Source organism: Triturus cristatus, chromosome 1_2 (genome assembly GCF_964204655.1).
Source record: "Triturus cristatus chromosome 1_2, aTriCri1.1, whole genome shotgun sequence".
In the NCBI taxonomy this organism is placed as follows: Eukaryota; Metazoa; Chordata; class Amphibia; order Caudata; family Salamandridae; genus Triturus; species Triturus cristatus.
In genome coordinates this window covers 1175449880-1175471546 of record NC_140580.1, presented here as the reverse complement: position 1 = coordinate 1175471546, position 21667 = coordinate 1175449880, and the positions used below count along the sequence as shown (strand labels likewise).

Genomic DNA, 21667 nt, shown 5'->3' with positions numbered 1-21667 from the left:
CCAAATCACCACTGGTCAGTCGGTTACAGGATTTTCACCAGTTGCTTACAGGACAATTACCACATTGGCTAGTGAGTCCTCCCCTGGACCAGGGTCCACTTTGACTCTGGCTACAGGTTCCACGGACTTGAGGACGCCTCGGGTAAGTCATGACTCATTTGCCCAACAGGCCCTTCGCCGTCCAGCGGCGGTCAGACGTTCCTGGGCAGCTGGACTCTCGGAGTGCAGAATTCCTTAGCTTTTTGTGTTCTTGAAGTTTAACAGGAGGCTAGCAAACTAGCCCTTTGAGTCATGTCTTCAGTCCTTGCACCAGTGGAGCTCTTTTCCACGAGGGTCACCGCAGGTACATTCCTTATCGGGTTCAGTGGTTGCTGTAGATGCAGTCCAGTCTTTGGTGCAGCCTCTCCTTCCGGGGTTCAGGGAGCAGCAGGGCGGCCGTCCTTCTTCTGTCCTCTCTACAGTCCAGTAATGGTCTGAGGACTGTGGGTCTGGGGTGCCACTTTTATGCTATCTTCACTTTTATGGGAGAGGGGAACTCACTAACCAATGGGGTAATAGTCCCCACGTGGCAACCCTTCCCACTTTACATCATTTCCTGGGGGACGGCCCACAAAAAAATCCCAGGATACCCTTCTCTAGCAAAACCAAAGATGGCGCAAGCCTTCTTTCCATGTTTCAAGTCGTGTTTAGTAATTTAAAACCATCTCACTAAAATACATTCATTAAATATTTTGGAAAAAAACGTATTGTACAGCGGTTTGAATAAAAAAATATATATAAACATCGGCAGTTATGCCAGATATTTTATTTTTTATAAGTCCTTTGTGTCGGGCTTCTCTCTCCTGAGGCGGAACATTATCAATCAGTGTCTTTACAAGTTTTCAGTAGAGTTACAGGGTAAGCTTTTATATAGGTAATGTCGTCGGATTCCTGTACTTCTTCAAAGTTGAGGTAGACGATGCTATCGTGGCTCGCTCATTACAAAGATGCAAGTGATCTTGAGTGTTCCCAGATGATCTGTTCCCCTTCTGATGATTTTGCATTGTTAACCCTTGGTGTGTTCTATTGCTTTAAGTTTTGTTTTTAAGACTTGTACCCCCCTGCAGACAAGGGAGAGAGGAGCCGCCTAGCCAAGTGATTACCGCTTGCCTGCAGGATCGGGTTTTCAAATTTATGAAAATGGCTTTCAGAAGTTTTTTCTTTCTGTCCTGCGCTTCAGGCGGCATAAATGTGAGTTCGAGTTTCTTGCTTGTATGTACACAGTAGACATTCTTGGCTCTGCGACCGGTCTTTCCAAGTGGGATAAGATATTTTGTTTCCCACATTCTAAAGCAGAATTGCATGAACTGGTGTTTTGTAGACAATGAGAAATGAGCTGAAAGATATCCCGGGGGCTGCAATTATGTATTTGAATTGATCACTGTCCAGGCATGTGTCGTCTTTGTGTGAGGGTATTCTTCTCTGTTGAATGAGACAAATATTTGGGTGTAGCTTTTATTGCTTGGAAAAAAGCTAATTTCCCCATGCTCGCACTCTAAACTTTTTTTGCACCTAGTTCCTCGATGGCCTGGTTTAGGTGGAATCCCCAGGAGCCTTTTTTATTTAATCTGTTTTTGCTCCTCAATTTCCTGCCAGCACAAATTGATAGATCCTCTTTCTGATGCAGCCTCCAGCATGGTTTGAACTATGTGCTTTTACATTGAAATATTTGATTTAACAAGACAAACTCTAGGCGAACTTGGGCTGGGAGGCTGATTGCGGGATGTTAAACACAGATTTGTATAGTCTTGTTTGGATCTTGTTTAGGGTGGCTGCTTCACGACCTTGTAACCTTTCCATGCGTCACCATTGGCATCAGCTGGGCAAGCATGACTGTTGGCAGGTGGCTGAATGGCGGGCAGCTCAGTTTCTTTTTTAGTAGTTTTAAGCCATAGGTTAACGGTTGAGCTTTTGCCAGCATAGCTACTAAATTCTGTTTACCATTCATTTGATGTTCCACATTAAATCCCAGGTATTTATATGTATTGACTACCTCTACTTTTTTCCCCTTTCAGGAGCCAAGAGTATGACTTGTGATTAGAGTCTACCAGCCATCCCACGTCTGTCTTTTTCAAGTTTAGTTCTAGCCCTTGTTTGTCCATGTAACTTTTTAGGGCCTTCGTACTGCGTTGTAGTCCTATTGGCGTTTGGCTTAGTTGAGCGAAGTCGTCTGCATGTTGAAGACATCCTATTCCCTCTGAGGCCAAGGTTGGCAGGTGGCAATTGTTCTTCAGGCGTGCGTCTACAAGGTCTGCCAGCTTGGAGCTAGAATGCACCCCTGTTTTAATCCATTTTTGGTGTTCATTTTATTTGTCGCATAAGTGCTATCTCCAATTGTAACCTTAGCCAAGTTCCTGTATATAGCTTTATAATTGTCCTCAATAGGCTATTTCAGATGCCCCATTTGTCCATTTTTGCCATAAGCGCCCCGAGGCACTCGATCAAATGCAGACTTAAGGTCTACAAAGCTGGCAAAAGGCTGAGTTTTCCTGTTTGTGGCTTTTGCTGCTAGAAGTGATAGCGCTGTTAGATTCATTAGCATCCCCATGCCAGCCCTAAATCCTGTTTGGATTCAAGTTAAAAGCTTGTTGTCTTCTATCCATGATTTAAGATGCTCAAGTAAACTGGATGCGTAGAGCTTTGCCTCTGTCTATTCGTGCTTTGAGCCTATAGTTGGTTGGTATTGTGGGATTTCCGCTTTTAAAAATTGTTTGGAAAATGCTGCCTTTCCAGGAATCTGCGATGCGATTAGTATGATATAGCTCATTAAAAAGTGGTGCGAAATAATGGGCCCAATACATTGTTACGTATGAAAAGTGCGTTGGGGATCCCATTTGGACCCGCTGCGCCGCCTGGTTTTAAGTTCCTGTAAGATTTGTCAATTGTTCTATATCTACTACTAAAAAGGATCTTTCTTACAGTGAGTTGTGTTCATGATATCCCTTTCATCGTCCGTACGGTCTGTCTGACTTGCTAAGGCTGGACCGGCTCTCATTTTAGGTCCTCCGTCTACACTGTCCCCCTTCTCATCTCCCGTGTTGGGCGCTCTCAGCACACCCCTGGGGTGTTCCGAGCATATTGAGCCACTCCTCCTGGAAAGCCGGTTCTGGAACGAGTTTCTTACATCTTGAGGAAATGCCAGCCTGCTTTCAAAAAGGAGCCCGCCTGTTGAGGTGTGATAGCCATTTGCTTCACTGATATGGTCGCCTTTCTGAAGTGGAGCTATTTGTGGCCTCTGCCTATAGTCATTCTGCTGAAGGAAGTCAATCCCCATTCCAGCAGCACTTCTTATTCCCTGTTCCTGGGAGACCTGCACACTTCCTAACATTGGCATAGCATGTTGTCTCGGGTGACAACTGCTGCAGATAGACAAGAAAGGCTGCCAGATGTTTGGGCAACAAGTAGGTGCTTTTCTAAAGTCACCTTTCTACTAGAAGTTACATTAAATCCAGTCTCTGCAATGATTCAGGTTTAATGTAACAATTAATTTGATACTTTGGAGTAATATCTTTGGTGGTCTTAAATGGAATTTACCCCCTAGCACGGTGGCTAATGAAATACCATGTTGGCTAAAGGGGCCACGGGCCTTGCTATAGTGAAAACAGCAATTTTATGCCTTTTTTTAATACTAAGCACACTCCTGGTGGGCTAACGGGGCCTGCCGTAAGTGGCTTATTAATATTAAAAAAGAATAGTTTTGTGCTGGCAAAAGGAATTATTTTGTCATGTGTAGTTGGCATGTTTAACGCTATCCCACGAGATCGCAGTGACAGCCCTAAAGGCATGTTTTCAGTTTAGTCACTTTAGTGGCTTTGAGGATCCTGCGTATGTGAGGAGATACTGTTTGTGGACTCAGAGAGACTACATATGAAGGATACCTAGATTTACAGATAAGTAACATTGCCTTCCAAATCCAAACGATGCGACCTTTGCAGTTTGCTGAGAGTTGTGCTTTTCTGCATGTTTCTTTGAAGCAACTGATGCAAACGTTTGGTTGAGAGGTTGTCTTGGCAGTAGCAGTCCTTTCTAGGAGCTCCGTGCTCTTCAGCTGCCCTCCTCACTGACCGCTCTGCAGGGTAATCACCCACCACTGTATGTACTGCACTCCCTCCTTTACCAAGTCTTCCTGTAAAAATGTGTTCATTTCCTCAACCACTGTGGGGTGGACGGGGGATGATTTTGTACCCGAGCAAATACTAGCTGGAGCTTTTTTTCTCATTTTCTTTTGCAGTACACTGCCAGCACGGTCTGCCTATGCATCTATGGACTCCTCTCATTTGTTCTGACCTCACTGGAAGAACACACACTGGGCAAACAGCAGGTGAGACTGGAGCTATTTGTACCACCGTTCATCAGTGCTAGCATCTTCCACTCCATCATTGTGCCAGGAGTTAGGCCAGATGGTGTTAGCAGTGACCAATACTGCTATGCCAACAGAAACCAGTCTGTACTGTTATCACTAGATTAGTGTAACAGCACTTACTGAGTTCCTTTATTAATTCCAACAATATATTATATGTGCCAGCGTTCGGATGGAATGATGTCCTCTACTGGGAGGGGGGTGGGGGTGGGGGTGGTGTCTGGCACACAGGATTGGCTAGTTCACCAAAATGTTTATCCCCTTAAGTCTTCATGTCCATTTCCTTTCTCACTGTCCATACTCTCCTACTCATGGTTTCTGCCATTTCCCCTCTCTGTTCTGTTATCTTCTATTCTCCTACCATGTTCTTTACCTTATCTAATTCTCTTTTCTACAGTACTCATTTTGCTGTCTTTTGTCCCTCACTTCCTCCCATCTTTGAACATTCCTGTGATTGTTTTCACTGGTTATCCTTTCCACCCTCTGTTCCTCACCTCACTCTGTTGTCTCTTACCTCTTCCTTCTGCCCCCTTTCCCTCTTGCTTTTTTACCTTTTTCCCTTACTTTGTCCGTCCTTCCTGCTATTTCTCACTTTTTTATCCTTCACTCATAGCAGTTTTCTCTTTTCTCCCTCATAAGATCTTCCTTGATAGTCGTAAATGTTAAAATTTTTACCCTCTGTGTGAGTTGACCCTAAAACACTTTATATCAATATATTTGACCATATTTTCATACATACGGTGCAACTGTCCATATGATGAGAAGCAATCTTCCGGTGTCTTTAAAAGGCAAAATGTTTCTGAAATTTAGACTGCCAAGCTCCAAAAATCCCAGTCACAAAACATCATTGTAGCATCTACAGTATAAAATGATGAGTTCCTGTATAATATTGAGGAAAAGCACAACGCAAAAGCTTACATTGAAGAAGCTTGAGTAGGCCATCCTATCTTTTTAGGACTCCATAAGCTTCACAACCCTTGAGGTTTTGTACTGGCAGTTGCCATACAGTTTGTTCTTTTTTCCAACTAGTATGGGAGTTAGACGCACTGTTTTTCCCGAACCTATTTCTTTCCTGTTTTTCAACTTCGCTCGAAATCCTAACCATCTTAACTATTGAGTCATCTTGTTTTTGCAGCATGAATCTTTTCTGGCTGCACATGTTTTCCGGTAATTCACCATTTTGTGCTTGGAACTGAAATTATCTTTTCTCTAGTCTTGACCCTTGGTGATGTGTCCATCCATGTGCGTGGTCACTATTCTCAGAGTAACTATTATATAAAGTTCCACAAGATGCACCTAGGAAAATCGAGAATACAAATGTTTGTGTAATCATTAGCGTATAATAAATATACTTTGAATACCAAACCAATGTTTCTCATCAACCTCATGTAATAGATATTTGAATTTCACTCACTTTGAGTACCATTACCAAACTAATGCTTGTCTCATCGACATGTAATAGATATTTGAATCCCATTCATCATTATACTTTGAGTACATTACCAAGCCAATGTTTGTGTAATCGACTGCGATAGTTATTCTCCAGTATTGTATCTTTTATAGATACACATGCTTGTATCTTCCCCGTCGTCATGGTTGGAGTACCACGGTAACAGTAAAATAGCAGTAAAAAAAGCTCTAAGGACAAACTCCCTTGAGAATCAATTGTATTTAGTAACCAGTTAGCCTGATTAAAGAACATCCAAAATCCAGCCAATCACATCGCAGACCTCTGAGTATCTATCCACTGCAGGGCCACCATACCTCAGATTTCTTACAGCACGTCCTGGGTTAGGGAGGCTCCCTCAGCTCTGCTCTGTTAGTGTTGCTACATTGAACTTTTCAACTTTCAGCTAGCAGTTCATTTTCCTCAACCTTCTCTTCAACTGAGGTGCTGCTAGAAAGTGAGTTCACTCCATTATTGCTGTATTTACTGCAGAATGTCAAAGTCTAAAAAAGGGCTGTTTAGGCCCTGCAAGACTTGTGGAAAGTCCAGGCTTTTCTCAGAAGACCCTCATAAAGAGTGCTTAATCTGCCGTTAACCAGATCTCAAACCTGAAGACTGTAAGCACTGCCGGACTTTTTAATCAAAAACCCTCAAAGATCGTGTGGGAAGACTTCTCATTGGGCTTCAAAAGAGAAAATCTGTGAGGGAATCTGACTCCGCGAGTGAGTAGAGGCCGCCCTAACTCCTCTAAGAAAAGGAAGGAAGAGGATCCTTCTTCTGGTCAGAGTGATCCAAAGAAACAAAGATCTCAAAGCAAGGAGTCTTCGGTGGAAAAAAGTGTGAAAAAAAGATCAACCTGGCTTGTCTTAGGACCAAAAAAGATCTGGTTCTTTTCCTCCTTCTGCACCACATTCTCCCTCACAGAATATCCGCCTGTCGTCGGGCTAGTCGACGAGGCATTCTCTGCCTACGACTATCAAAAAGGAGACTCCATCGATGGTTTTGTCAGCGACATCAACGGTCAAGACGATGACGGCTGTCTCGTCGACGAAGACGGAAGTTGTGATGTCGCCGGCTTTGGTAAGGAGTTTGTCGTCGAGAGATTCGCTGTCGACGGTTCAGTTGGGTGCTGCACTGTCGACGAGCGTCTTTGCCCCGTCGACTGATATTTCCACGCCGCCGGAGCAGTCTCTGATAACGATCCCGTGGACGACCACGTCGCTGAGAAAAATGGACATGCCAGTCTCCAAATCATTGTTACAAGATATCTCCTCTGCCTCCTTTTCACCTCCTGGATTTTTAGGAATCGTAGGATGAAAGTCCTTTTGGCCTTACAGCCCCTCTCACCTGAGAGTAAAGTGCCAGGAATCTGAAGAAGGTGATCAAACAGAGGACCCTTCTGTGTACTTGGAAGGTGATTATTCCTTTTCGGACAGACGCTCAGGTATGCAGCGCTTGGACACCAACCAGGAAAATTACCCATACTATGCGGAGGACGATCAACAGGAACCCTCTTTCAGGGGACGCTGTGGAAGACCAGAAGCCGTGCACGAGCTGTCCCACGTCGGATATAGAGAGTTGAGGGTTTGGTGTCCATCGAGAGCACCAGCTAGCCTTTGCAACTGCAACCAAAGTGGAAAGTGAAGACTGTACAGTGTCCGGACCAGCAAGGTCCAGTTGACTCACCACAAGCAGGGGAGTCAGGGCAGACCCCAAGCAATCAGGGGAGCCTGCGGAATTCAAAGATGACCCTCAGGTGGACCCACAGGCCAGAGGCACTGGAGTCGCGAAAGGACCTCGAGCATCTCACCAAAGATGCAAGCCCACGATGCAAGAGTTGCGGTGAGGTTGAGGATCTTGGTCACTGGACATGCTTGAGATGGGGGCTACTTGGAGCCCGAAGATTTTGGAGGAAGGAAGCACCGCTGCGACTTGCTGCTGCACAGGGGTTCAGTTTCTGTGGCTCCGCGGGGGATACTGGCCTGAAACTTGGTGAGAGGAGAGGGCTGGCCTCGTGAGGGATGTGAAGAACCACCACCACCACCTGTGTTGCTGAGCCTTACCGGGGTCAGTGGGAGACCAGGGTAAGCAGACCAGTCGGCTTAGTTGCGGTACCTGCAGATGCAGGGAAGTGACTCCTTCACTTCAAGGGAGATTCCTTCAGTTGTCTTGAATGCCCACATGTCTTGGAAGTTTCCTGTATGGAGCACAGGCGCAGACAAGCAGGGCGATGAGATCAGGAGCAGCAGGAGTCTTCCCAGTTGCAGCCTAGATGCCCAGAGTGAAGTTCAGCAAAGTCCAGAGTGCCTTGACGGTCGAAGAAGTGGTGTCTTCAAATGAATCTTCTCATGACGAATCTAGGGACCCACCCACAGATAAGCCATTAAGTACCTTAAGTAAAGGGTTGGGACGATTCAGGGGTCCCTCCCAAAGCAGGAGCTGGACAAGGGGGAGAATACTCTCCTGTCTTTTGTCCAGTTTCGCGCCAGAGGGGGAGACGACTCCCTGAACTGGTTTGAACTGGACTCTGCATGGAGGGCACCAAATTTGCCCTGCACGCAGACTATGTGGCACTGGCAAGTGCCCCCACCCTGCCCCAATATACTAAACCCTCACACTTAGAACTAAGCACCCTGCCTTCAGGATTGAAAGGCCTACTTTAGGGGAGACTTATAGATTTTAAGTGCAGTGACCTCAGATATGGGAAACCTATGTCTGTCGCAAGTGGTGCTAGCACCAGCTTACACAGGCTGCAATGGCAGGCCTGTAGTTACAGTTTCAGTGCTCTCCCATGGGTGGCATAATACATGCTTCAGCCCACGGGGGACCGTCAGACTAGTCAGTAACAGCATAGCATAAGGCAAAAAGTGGGGGTAACCATAAAAGCAGGTGGTCCTTTTCTACAATCCTCATAAGCGTTTAAACATTTCCAGGCAACAGATTATCAACACTGTCCTTAGTAATTATTGAGTTCCTGCATTCAAATCAGAAACACACTTTATTTTCATTAGAAGCTTTATGCTCTGAATCCCAAATATGAGTTTGCAAGAAAGCTTCTACAAGGAGGAGCAGCAGCATGGGGAGAGATCCTCTCAAAACCACAGAAGGTGACGGGCCAGACCTGGGCACTGATTTTCCTGAACTTTTATCTCTTGATGCGTTCACCCTCTGATGACATTGTGGTCCATAATGCGTTCATCGAAAGCAGCAGCCACGTATGTGGTGCACCTGGAAAAGAAGGTGGAGTCTTGTTTCCTACTAGAAACCCTGATGCCCCCTCAAAAGAATTAACAATAACTTCCCATGCTTCCCCCTGGATCAGGGGAAGAAAAAGTTGAGAGCCATCCTCCTGCACAGCACTGACACGAAGGGTGGAGAAGAAATACAAACTTTCCTCCAAGGACCCCTGTATGTTAAGGCTAATGCAGTCGCAGATTCCATCATTGTGTCCCTAGCAAGGATGAGAGCAAATGCACCAAAGTCAACTGGTCTACCACCTGAACAGGAATTTAAAAGGTTTGAGATGGTGGGGCAAAAGACGGAGAGAGTGGCTACCACCAGTGGAGGATATTGGACTCAAACTCACGCCTGAATCACAATGGTCGTCAGTAGTGGGAAGAAATGAAGAAGCTGATGCAGGGCATCTCAGATCAATTCAAGAATTGAGCAAAAACTGTGGTACAAAAGGGGAAAGCTATAGCTAGCGCCTGCCTAACACTTCCATTGGATACAGCTGATTCAGCGAGCAGGTCGATGTGTGCTGGCACCACGCGGAGGAGACCTGCTAGGCTGTGGTGTCAGGATTCAAGTGCAGACATGGTCAAAAGCGGGCCCTTTACCAGTGAATATCTCTTTGGCTCAGCATCGGATACCCTTCAGCAAATCAAAAGAACAATAACACTGCAGTGGTGATAGGGGTCCCACAGTTTTGGGGATCCATTAAGAGGGTCTACCTCAATGGTCTATCAGAAGTGGTTCAGGTAACGATCAGTCCCTTTGGATGTGACAGGGACCGTTTGTGAAACACTTAATCCTTTTTCATAAATAACACAATCAGTGATCACTAGAAACAGGATATTAATTTTGAAATATGTATTTTAAACTAAAACCCTAGCCTTGTTCACAAAATATGAACTGTAACCACAATGAAGATAAACCTGAAGGCAGTAATGAAGTTTAAGTAGTGTAAACAGCAAAAAGTACTGCAGCGTTATTCCAGTACAATGCACAGAACTAACACTTATTTGCACATTAGCTAATAATAAAACCTATTCTAAGTTTTGAAGAGGATTCACACCTGCATACCTAAGCTAACTAAAATGGAATTTATTGTTCTGAAGAGACGACAAAATTATATTTGTAATCTTCAAACTTTTATATACTGCAATTTCATAATCCTGATTAAAAATGAAATGATCAGCAGTGATGAAATGCATTCTTGTAAACATGATTAGTATATTTGCAAGAGCAGAACATGGAAAGAATCTGTACTTGTTTTAATTATACTCTTCTGCTCAATCAATTTTTGCACATGGCATTTATAGAAAGGACAATTCAGGCACTAAAAGAGAAAAACATAATGTTTATGACCGGACTTTTGAACGCCAAGGCGGATGAACTCTGTTGACATTGACTAACTGGTCGGAAATGGCAGGTACACTGGGATGTGGCGCAGGACAACTTCCCGCTATGGGGAGAACCCTGGCTTGATGATCTCACCACTGCTGTGAACCTGCAATGTCAACACTTGTGCATGCTGCAGTTCCTAGAAGGTTCTCTATTGGAAACACGTTTTGCATAGTGGCGCACAGGATTTCTGTATGCCTTTTTGTCGCTACCTTTCCTGCCCTGAGTCTGAAGAAGATCAGACGTGACCGTGCCCAGGCCATCTAAGTAACTCCAAATTGTGCCTGGGGTGTGTGTTACCTGGAAATCCTGAACCCAAGCATTTATCCTCAGATCAATCTGTCTCTTCAGGAGGCTCTTCTGTCGCTGCATCAGGACAGGGTCTTCCACCTAGGCCTGCGCGACCTGTAAGTTCATTTATGTTGGAAACAGCCCACCTCCACTCCGCAGGGTGGTGGTGGACTCCCCGAACACACTGTGGTAGCTTGGCTCGAGTGGTCAGGAAACAGGCGCAGTGCTAAGCATACAATATACCCATACAATAACCATGCGTGCATCCGTTCCAAAAACGACTCTACACCGTAAAAATTATGAAAATATTCTTTCTTTATCTTTTTCTCTTAGTTGCTGATTGGAAAAATAAATAGGTCAATCACAATATACAAGTTTCAATTAGTGCAGGTCAAATAAATATTGGCTGTTTGATGAAATAAATAGGGGTGATCATAAATAACAGGGCATAAATACAAGTGCAATATATACAGACAATTAAATACTTTGAGGCAATAAATACTGTACCAATAAATATTGTACACCAACAAGTCCTGTGGACCTATAAATATAGTGCAGCAATAAATAGATAAAAATTCAATAAATACAGTATCCCCAATAAATAATTACAAGTATACAGCACACTCATATGATCAGATGACACTTCACTTCTTAAGGGCTGATTTGGCCCAGGCACAGCTTGTAGGGTTGTGGAAGGCTTGTGGGGGGCTACTCCCTGGCTGGGACAAGGCTGAGGCCTAAGCTGAGGTAGATCAAAAGGGGGGAATACCAGTGCCCTGGCTTTCTCTCTCCACACAACCTCTCTAGGTTAGTCCCAGTTCACCCCTTGCACAGTCAGGTTGGTTTCAGCACCTCCCTAGCCCCTTAGAGCAGTCTCTCAGGTCTCCACAGGGCCTTAGGTGCCCTCTACTCCACTTACTGCCCTTTTTCTGATGTTCCGACGCCGCTGGAGTCGTGTCGACGCCGTGAGGCGGTTCCGGTTCGGTCTCGGCGGCCTCGGCACAATGTCAGTTCTTTGACGACGCCGGTAGGCGGTTCCGGTCCGATGTCGGTGGCCTCGGTTCGATCTCGACCTCCGATTCGACGGCGTCGGGCAGTCTCTTCACGATGTCGACTTCGGGCGGCTCCGGTGTGCGATCCTCACTCCCGACCTCCGGTGCTCCTCTACCTCGGTCTCCGACGACTCCGGAGGGCGGACTTCACTCCTCCGATGACGCCGCTCGCTCGACCTCGGTTCACTTCCTCCTCGACCTCTGGTATTCCTCACGACCTCCGTCGGCGCCCTCTCACGACCTCAGGCGGCTCCGGGTACGACGTCTGCTACTTCAGTCAGCGCCGCTTCTCCACCTCGGGCTCCAGGTCTTCAGGCTACTCGACGCCCGACTCCAGGGAAACCAGTTCTCAGGTCAGAATCTTGCTGTTTTCTTGGTTCTAAGGCCTGTTCCTGCTGTCCAGGTCCTTAGGATAAGTTTCTTCTGTCTTCTTCCCACACAGGGCTATAGGCTGGGATCCATCAGTAGGGACTAGTATCAAGGGTGGGTTTATGGACCCCACTCCAGGCACAAGTTTCCACCCCTGCTGCTTCACTCCTTCCTCCTTCACTGTTGTGCTGCTCTCCCTTCACCAGTCAGGTGCCAACTGCCAGCTCCAACTGTCAACTGCCTCTCTTATCCTCCCAACATTCTAAACCGCCTCCAACGGTCACAGGGTTCTGGAAGCTCCTGGAATGTTCTGGAAGGTGCTGGTAGGTTCCAGTGGTTGCTGGTGATGTCACAGGTGGCCACCATTTTGTGCTCCAGGCCCTCAGACAGAAGTTTCAGGGGTAGATAAAATGGCTCCCTGAATCTGTAGCAACACGAAAAAGTCTGGTGGTTCCCAAAAAGGAAAAATTCAAACAGGGTTTGAGGCAAAAGTGGGACAAAATAAATAATGATGAGGAGGGACCACCCAAAGGGCTGACAGGTCTAACACGCGTCCCCCCCAGCTGAAAGTGGGGAGAGCTACCCAACCCCTTGGGAGTTCTCATCACTAAGGCGGAAATACCTTGAGAGACCGTCTGCATTGGCGTGGTCCACTCCAGGCCGATGTTCCACCTGAAAGTCCATCCCCTGTAGGGAAATAGACCACCTCAACAACTTGGGATTCTCCCCCTTCATTTGCATCAGCCAACGAAGGGGTCTGTGGTCGGTCTGAACGAGGAAGTGCGATCCAAACAGGTATGGCCGCAACTTCTTCAGAGCCCATACCACTGCAAAGGCTTCGCGCTCTATTGCACTCCACTTCTGTTCCCTGGGAAGTAGTCTCCGGGATAGGAAGACCACGGGTTGATCCAGACCCTCTTCGTTGAGTTGCGATAACACTGCCCCAATGCCATGTTCTGATGCATCTGTCTGGACAATGAACTTCTTGGAAAAGTCTGGGGCCCTTAAGACCGGGGCCTCGCACATGGCTTTCTTCAATTTCTCAAAGGCTTGCTGACAAGCCTCCGTCCAGACTACCCGTCGAGGTTGTTTCTTGGACGTGAGCTCCGTGAGAGGGGCTACGATGGTACCGTACCCCTTCACGAAGCGGCGATAGTATCCCGTGAGGCCCAAAAATGCTCGGACCTCAGTCTGTGTCTTGGGGGGTTCCCAGGCCATGATGGCCTCGATCTTCGCCTGGAGGGGTTGCACCGTTCCCCTACCCACCAAGTGTCCAAGGTACACTACCGACCCCTGCCCGATCTGGCACTTGCTGGCCTTGATCGTCAATCCAGCTTGTCTCAGGGCCTGGAGAACAGCTTGCAGGTGACGCAAGTGATCCTCCCAGCTGTTACTGAAGACGGCTATGTCATCCAGATAAGCAGCAGAGAAACTCTCCATTCCGGTGAGGATCTGGTTTACCAGGCGCTGAAACGTGGCAGGTGCGTTCTTGAGCCCAAAGGGCATCACACAGAACTGGTAGTGGCCATTGGGCGTGAAGAAGGCTGACCTTTCCCTTGCTCCATCAGTCAAAGAGATCTGCCAGTACCCTGAAGTAAGGTCAAAGGTACTTAGATATTGGGCAGCTCCCAGCCGGTCAATCAATTCATCCGCCCTAGGGATCGGATGAGCGTCAGTTTTTGTCACTGAATTCAGTCCCCGGTAGTCCACACAGAACCTCAGTTCTGGTTGGGCACCCGATGGTGCAGCTTTCGGTACTAACACCACCGGACTAGACCAGGGGCTGCTAGAAGGTTCAATCACTCCTAGCTCCAGCATCTTAGTGACTTCACTATGAATGCTGGCCTTCACCTTGTCTGACATCCGGTAGATCTTGGACTTCACAGGTGGGCTGTCCCCTGTGTCCACGTCATGGACGCACAGGTGAGTCCTACCCGGGACAAGGGAGAACAACGAAGAGTACTGCCCCAGGACCTGGCGACAGTCCTCCTGCTGTTCAGGAGTTAGAGATGGGGAGAGAATCACTCCCTCCACCGACCCATCCTTCTCTTGAGACGCAAACAGATCAGGGAGAGGCTCGCTTTCCACGTCCTCTCCTCCGTCAGTCACCATCATCAAGATGACTTCGGGCCTCTCGTGGTGGGGTTTGAGGCGGTTGGCATGCAGCACCCGCAGGGGCTGACGAGGGGTCTTCAGGTCCACCAAGTAGGTAGCCTTACCCTTCTTCTCCAACACCTCAAAGGGTCCTGACCAGCGATCCTGGAGGGCACTAAGCTCTCCGGGTTCGATCACCCACACCTTCTGGCCAGGCTCCAACTCCACCGGGTGAGCATTGTGGTCATACCACGCCTTCATCACTGCTTGGCTGGCTTCCAGGTTGTCAGAAGCTTGCTTCCACAACTTAGCCATTTGGCTCCGGAAGGCCAGCATGTAGCTCACCACATCCTGGGGGAGCTTTCTGGGAGTTCTTTCCCATCCGTCTCTCACCAGGTTAAGAGGTCCGCGTACAGGGTGCCCATACAGAAGCTCGAAGGGGCTGAAGCCCACTCCCTTCTGTGGCACTTCCCTGTATGAAAAGAGTAAACAGGGTAGGAGGACGTCCCATTTCCTCCGCAGGCTTTCAGGCAGACTTCTGATCATGCCTTTCAAGGTTTTGTTAAACCTCTCCACCAGACCATTGGTCTGGGGGTGGTAAGGAGTTGTGAACCGGTAGGTCACTCCACACTCCTTCCACATTGCCCGCATATATGCTGACATGAAGTTGGTCCCCCTGTCGGACACAACTTCCTTGGGAAAACCCACTCGGGTAAAGATTCCCATCAGGGCCCTAGCCACAACAGGTGCTGTTATGGTCCTCAGAGGTATTGCCTCTGGGTACCGTGTGGCATGATCCACCAGGACCAGGATAAACCTGTGACCAGCTGATGTTGGTGGATCTAACGGACCCACAATGTCGATGCCCACCCTTTCAAAGGGGGTGCTAACGACAGGAAGTGGTTCCAGGGGAGCTTTCAGCTTCACCCCTGTTTTCCCACTGGCTTGGCAAGACACACATGTCCGGCAGTAGGTATCGGACGACACTTTCATCTGAGGCCAATAAAAGTGTGGGACAAGACGGGCGAAGGTCTTGTCTTGCCCCAGGTGTCCTGCCAAGGGGATCTCGTGAGCCAACTCTAAAAGGAAGGCTCGATAACGTTGAGGAACTACCAAGGCTCGTGACGATCCATGTAGGGGTGCCTTGGGTTCACTGTAGAGGAGGCCATCCTCCCAGTAAACACTGTAGTTCCCTTCAACGTTCCCTGCTGCCTGGGCTTCGGCCTGTCGCCTCAGCCCCTCAAGGGTAGGGCACTCCCTCTGGCCCTGGCAGAATTCCTCCCTGGACGGGCCTCCCTCCACGTGCCACTCGGCCGGGATGGGTAGGTCCTCCAGGTTGGTAACGTCCCCCTCCGCAGACTCCTGGTCCACCACCTCCGGTGGCCTATCCGTCCTACGGGGTGGAGACGCCGAGGCAGGCTCCTCCTGTCCTCGGTTCTTCCCTTGACTGGCAGCTGGCTGGGCCTTTGTTCCAGGCTCCAGCCGGAATGAACTCCCTCTTCGGGTAGTCACGGACCTTGTGCTAACACAGGCCCAGTCAGGTGTACCCAGCATCTCGGTGTGAGTCCGGTATTCCACCTCCTTCCAAGCGTTGTGCTCCATGTCATTGCCCAGCAGACAATCGACTGGCACGGCAGGGCTTACGGCAACTCGAAGTGAACCTGCAACCCCCCCCCCATTCAAAGGGAACCTCGGCCACTGGATAGTGACCTGTTCTGCCGTCAGCCATCGCGGCTGGGTGGAGTACATCGGGAATTACCTGCTCTGGAGACACCAGCTGGCTACGCACCATAGTCATACTGGCTCCCGTGTCTCTCAGAGCCTCCCCTCTTTGGCCGTTGATGGTGATCCACTGCCCATACTTTGCGGTATTTGCGGGCACCTGGATCTTAGGAACCATCTCCCGTTCTCCCAGGGTCACTAAAGTGACACCCGCCCACTCCCTTCCCTTAGTTAAGGGCATCTCCTCCCCGAGCACTACACTAGCTACTCCGGGGGGCTTTCCTCCAGTGGGAGGGGGTGATCGTTTCTGACACTTCGGATCTCCTTTATAGTGTCCAACGCCACCGCACTCGTAGCAATGGACAACCCTTGGCTGCTGACTCTGGCCAGGATTAGGGTTTCTGGGTGGGTTAGCCTTAGAGGTGAATCCTGTTCCCTTCCCTTGGAAGTTATTTTGGGGGCCTTTGGAGAACTCCTTTTTCTTTTCCCCTCCTTCTTTCTTCTGGGGGGCGCCCTGTCCGGCCTTTTGAGTATCCCCTCCAGTCCCCCTCGTGGACACCCGGGTACTAGCCCAAATGTCCGCCTCCTCAGCAAGCTTCCGGGGGCTGGTCAGCTTGCTATCCACCAGGTGTTGCCGCAGTTCAGGGAAACATTTCTCGAGTAGGTGTTCCTTCAGTACTAGGTCAAACAGCTCCTCGTAGTTCCTTACTTCACTGCCCTGAATCCAACCTTCCAGTGCCTTCTTTGCATAGTCCAGGAAGTCCACCCAATTCTGTGTGCCCAGCTTGTGACTACCCCTGAACTTCTGTCTGTACTTTTCAGGTGTTAGTCCAAACTTTCTGATGAGCGCCAGTTTCATGGTGGGGTAGTGGGTCTGCTCATCCTCTTCGAGGGCCAATAAAGCATCCCTACCAGCTGGAGGCATGTACTTATACAATCCCCCTCCCCAGTACTTCACTGGAACCCCATGGGCCCTCAACGAGACCTCATAGGCTGCTAGCCACTTGGCGATATCGTCGCCCACACCATAGCTAGCTACTATGTCCTTTGGCAGGTAAGGTTTGGATTCCCTGGTGACCTCTTGGTTTTGGCTGCCACCATTAGGAACAGTTGGTGCCCCAATTCTTAGGATCTGAAGCTCTATCTCTTTCAGTCTTATCTCATGAGCCATCCTCTCTTTCTCCGTCTCATGAGCCAACCTCTGTTCCTCCTTCTCCTTCTCCAGCTTTGCTAAATCCCATGTGAGCTGTCTTTTCTCTCTCCGATCTGCTAACTCCACGCTGGATAAGCCCCCACTAGAGACAGTGCTGCCCTTCCTAGAAAGTGTCCTGGGCCCTGCTGACAGGTTCCCCACCTCAGGTTGGTACATCTCAGCCCCCTCGGGGTTAGGCTCTCCATCCCTGTCTTCCTCCTCAGCCTTGCTTTCTCGGCGTGCCTCCCCCCAAGCCCTTAAGCTGGTTTGGAGTGCACCCTTCTTTGCTCCTGGGGGACAGTACACCCCCCCCCCGCTGGCAAAACTCCCTGAGTTGGGCCACAGTGTACGTTTCTAAATCTTCCAGTACAAACTCCATCTTGCCCACTCAGGTTAGAGGTCAGGTTTTGTGCAGTAACAATGCAGGGGGGTACCTTTAGTAATACCTCCTCCCACCACCAGAGTAAATTTGGAAAAAACAAAAACCCACAATTTGGAAGGCCGCTGTGAGAAAACTCCCGGTGTAGGCCTATGGACTACCCACAGTTATTGTTGAGTATATGTAGGCACAGCTCTATCCCACCACTGAACACCAATTTATGTTGGAAACAGCCCCACTCCCACTCCGCAGGGTGGTGGTGGACCTTCCCAACACAATGGGGTAGCTTGGCTCGAGTGGTCAGGAAACAGGCGCAGTGCTAAGCATACAATATACCCATACAATAACCATGCGTGCATCCGTTCCAAAAACGACTCTACACCGTAAAAATTATGAAAATATTCTTTCTTTATCTTTTTCTCTTAGTTGCTGATTGGAAAAATAAATAGGTCAATCACAATATACAAGTTTCAATTAGTGCAGGTCAAATAAATATTGGCTGTTTGATGAAATAAATAGGGGTGATCATAAATAACAGGGCATAAATACAAGTGCAATATATACAGACAATTAAATACTTTGAGGCAATAAATACTGTACCAATAAATATTGTACACCAACAAGTCCTGTGGACCTATAAATATAGTGCAGCAATAAATAGATAAAAATTCAATAAATACAGTATCCCCAATAAATAATTACAAGTATACAGCACACTCATATGATCAGATGACACTTCACTTCTTAAGGGCTGATTTGGCCCAGGCACAGCTTGTAGGGTTGTGGAAGGCTTGTGGGGGGCTACTCCCTGGCTGGGACAAGGCTGAGGCCTAAGCTGAGGTAGATCAAAAGGGGGGAATACCAGTGCCCTGGCTTTCTCTCTCCACACAACCTCTCTAGGTTAGTCCCAGTTCACCCCTTGCACAGTCAGGATGGTTTCAGCACCTCCCTAGCCCCTTAGAGCAGTCTCTCAGGTCTCCACAGGGCCTTAGGCGCCCTCTACTCCACTTACTGCCCTTTTTCTGATGTTCCGACGCCGCTGGAGTCGTGTCGACGCCGTGAGGCGGTTCCGGTTCGGTCTCGGCGGCCTCGGCACAATGTCAGTTCTTTGACGACGCCGGTAGGCGGTTCCGGTCCGATGTCGGTGGCCTCGGTTCGATCTCGACCTCCGATTCGACGGCGTCGGGCAGTCTCTTCACGATGTCGACTTCGGGCGGCTCCGGTGTGCGATCCTCACTCCCGACCTCCGGTGCTCCTCTACCTCGGTCTCCGACGACTCCGGAGGGCGGACTTCACTCCTCCGATGACGCCGCTCGCTCGACCTCGGTTCACTTCCTCCTCGACCTCTGGTATTCCTCACGACCTCCGTCGGCGCCCTCTCACGACCTCAGGCGGCTCCGGGTACGACGTCTGCTACTTCAGTCAGCGCCGCTTCTCCACCTCGGGCTCCAGGTCTTCAGGCTACTCGACGCCCGACTCCAGGGAAACCAGTTCTCAGGTCAGAATCTTGCTGTTTTCTTGGTTCTAAGGCCTGTTCCTGCTGTCCAGGTCCTTAGGATAAGTTTCTTCTGTCTTCTTCCCACACAGGGCTATAGGCTGGGATCCATCAGTAGGGACAAGTATCAAGGGTGGGTTTATGGACCCCACTCCAGGCACAAGTTTCCACCCCTGCTGCTTCACTCCTTCCTCCTTCACTGTTGTGCTGCTCTCCCTTCACCAGTCAGGTGCCAACTGCCAGCTCCAACTGCCAACTGCCTCTCTTATCCTCCCAACATTCTAAACCGCCTCCAACGGTCACAGGGTTCTGGAAGCTCCTGGAATGTTCTGGAAGGTGCTGGTAGGTTCCAGTGGATGCTGGTGATGTCACAGGTGGCCACCATTTTGTGCTCCAGGCCCTCAGACAGAAGTTTCAGGGGTAGATAAAATGGCTCCCTGAATCTGTAGCAACACGAAAAAGTCTGGTGGTTCCCAAAAAGGAAAAATTCAAACAGGGTTTGAGGCAAAAGTGGGACAAAATAAATAATGATGAGGAGGGACCACCCAAAGGGCTGACAGGTCTAACAATGCCTGAAGATTGAGTGTTGGCAGTTGATCTCTTTGATATCTGTCCTGAAGTTGTTGATGTAATCCTTGCATTCTGATGCATATTTATAACTGCAGATTCCTTACCTTGAAAATGCCCCCTGGTGCCAGAGATTTTTCTCAGCGTTAGTCCTATTCACCAGTAAGCCATATCCTGCCGCTCCTCGTCTGCTTTGTCTCGCCCTGTCCCACCCGAAAGTGACTCAGAAGTCACATACGTGCCACCCTTGCGTGCTGTTCAGGTTTTATGCTTTCAGATGTGGATCTGGGGCTCGCTTCTTCAACTTTTCTTGTCTTGTTGACAAGTTTGTGTCCAAATTCTTTCCTACAGTGTGAAAGGGATTATGCCCGCTGGGAAGACTACAGGGTTTAAAACGTGTAGGAAATGTCACAATTAGATGTCTGTGACAGATCTCTACCTGGTATGTCTATGTTCCTAATGTCTTTGCATGATTCCAAGTCTTACTGCAACGAGTGTGCCTGGATGAATCCCAAAGTGATCCAGGACTGTGAAGCCAGGGTCTACGTCTCTAAATTCCTAAGACAAGTAAGGGCATGTGAAGAACATGGACCTGTTTTTGAGGCCTCTCCTATGAAAGGTTCTCTTCACACCCCAATCGTGTGTGAAATCCAAATAAAAAAAGAACCATAACAAGTCTAAAGTGTGACTTTAACGCATCCCGCCATTCTCACCAGGAGAAGTCGCATGTAAGTCCAGGTGCTGCCTAATCTGGGTCCCGGCCCTCTTCTGAGGAAAAGATTCCACAGCTTGAAGATCAGGAACGACTGGGTCCAATTCCTCCTAGTGGCTCCAAATTGTGCCAGGAGAGTCCTGTGCCCCGAACTGCTGGCCATGAGCATCTGCCCTCCCATCTTTCTGCCGGGTTGGGAGTATCTTCTGTCGCAGCGACAGGGCAAGGTCCTACACCCCGGGCCTCTGCAATCTGCACCTCCTTGCATGGAGATTGAGCAGTAGAATGCCTTCGATCTCACTCCTGAAGTTGACATCATGCTAGAGGCCTGGCATCTGTTTAGGAAATCTGTGTTCGAGGCATATGAGCTGCAGTTTGTACACTATGCACAGATCACCATTTGGTGTTGGGCTCGGATGCTTGCACTTTGTTGTTGTCTTGGAAGAGTCTTTTGTAGTCACGAGATAGGTGACTCCTCCCTTGGACGATAGTGCGCATGGACATCGACTCCATCCTTAGATTGTTTTTTTCTGTCATTGGGTTCGGATGTAACTTTTGCGCTCTGGTTCGGTACCTTATTTTCCAAACCCTTTCGACGCGCAACCTATCTGCAACTCGACGGTATTGTTTTCATTCACGTGATCTCGATGTGCATCTCAACTACTCTATTCCAGTCGTCAACGTGGGCCGCTGGGCTTATCGACGCCATTCGGGCCTACAGCTCATGGAAAGTACTCCATTAAAAAATTGCCCCCAGTGTGGAGCGAAATTCCCACACAGTGACCATCACAAGGTCTGTAACCTGTGTCTCTCGCCCGAGCACGACGAGAACAATTGCCAGGCCTGCTCCTCTTTTCTATCGAAGAAAACCATCCGTGATCGCCGGGCCCGACGACACATCATGGCGCAGCGAGCAGCTCCGGCACCAGTGGACATCTTCGAAGGCCCCGATGTCCCTGAGGAGAATTCTGAGGACTTGGAAATCGTGTCCGAAGAAGACGACTCAGATGACCACATCACTCCTGGTCAACGAGTGAGTACAACTGCCCCTACCCCAGCTCCACCCGAAGAAGGCCCTGGTCAAGACTTCGCCTGCTGGCACCAGTCGTGACCGAAAACAAGCTTCGGAAGCCCCGCCCCCAGGCCTGGCTCCGAAGATAAAGGACGAGCCTTCCGGTAGCTCGGGACCGAGCAAACCGCATATCAGTGTCCCGCAGGCGCCTTCAGCACCAAAGACAGGATAACAACCTACTCCCAAAAAGAAGTCTGCACCGACCACCTCCACACCGAAAGAAAAACCATCGGATCCGAAGTCCAAGCCT

At 48.8% G+C, this 21667-nt stretch overlaps 1 protein-coding gene across 2 annotated transcripts in view; it reads left to right on the top strand.

Annotated features, from left to right (window-relative positions):
- The window catches only part of NUP188 (nucleoporin 188), a 1223536-nt gene that overhangs the window by 240726 nt on the left and 961143 nt on the right, over nt 1-21667 (top strand). For both annotated transcript variants that reach the window (XM_085614037.1, XM_085614036.1), the window contains exon 12: nt 4271-4360. In XM_085614037.1, the coding sequence (XP_085470163.1) occupies nt 4271-4360 (90 nt within the window). The remainder of the gene's footprint in view (nt 1-4270; nt 4361-21667) is intronic.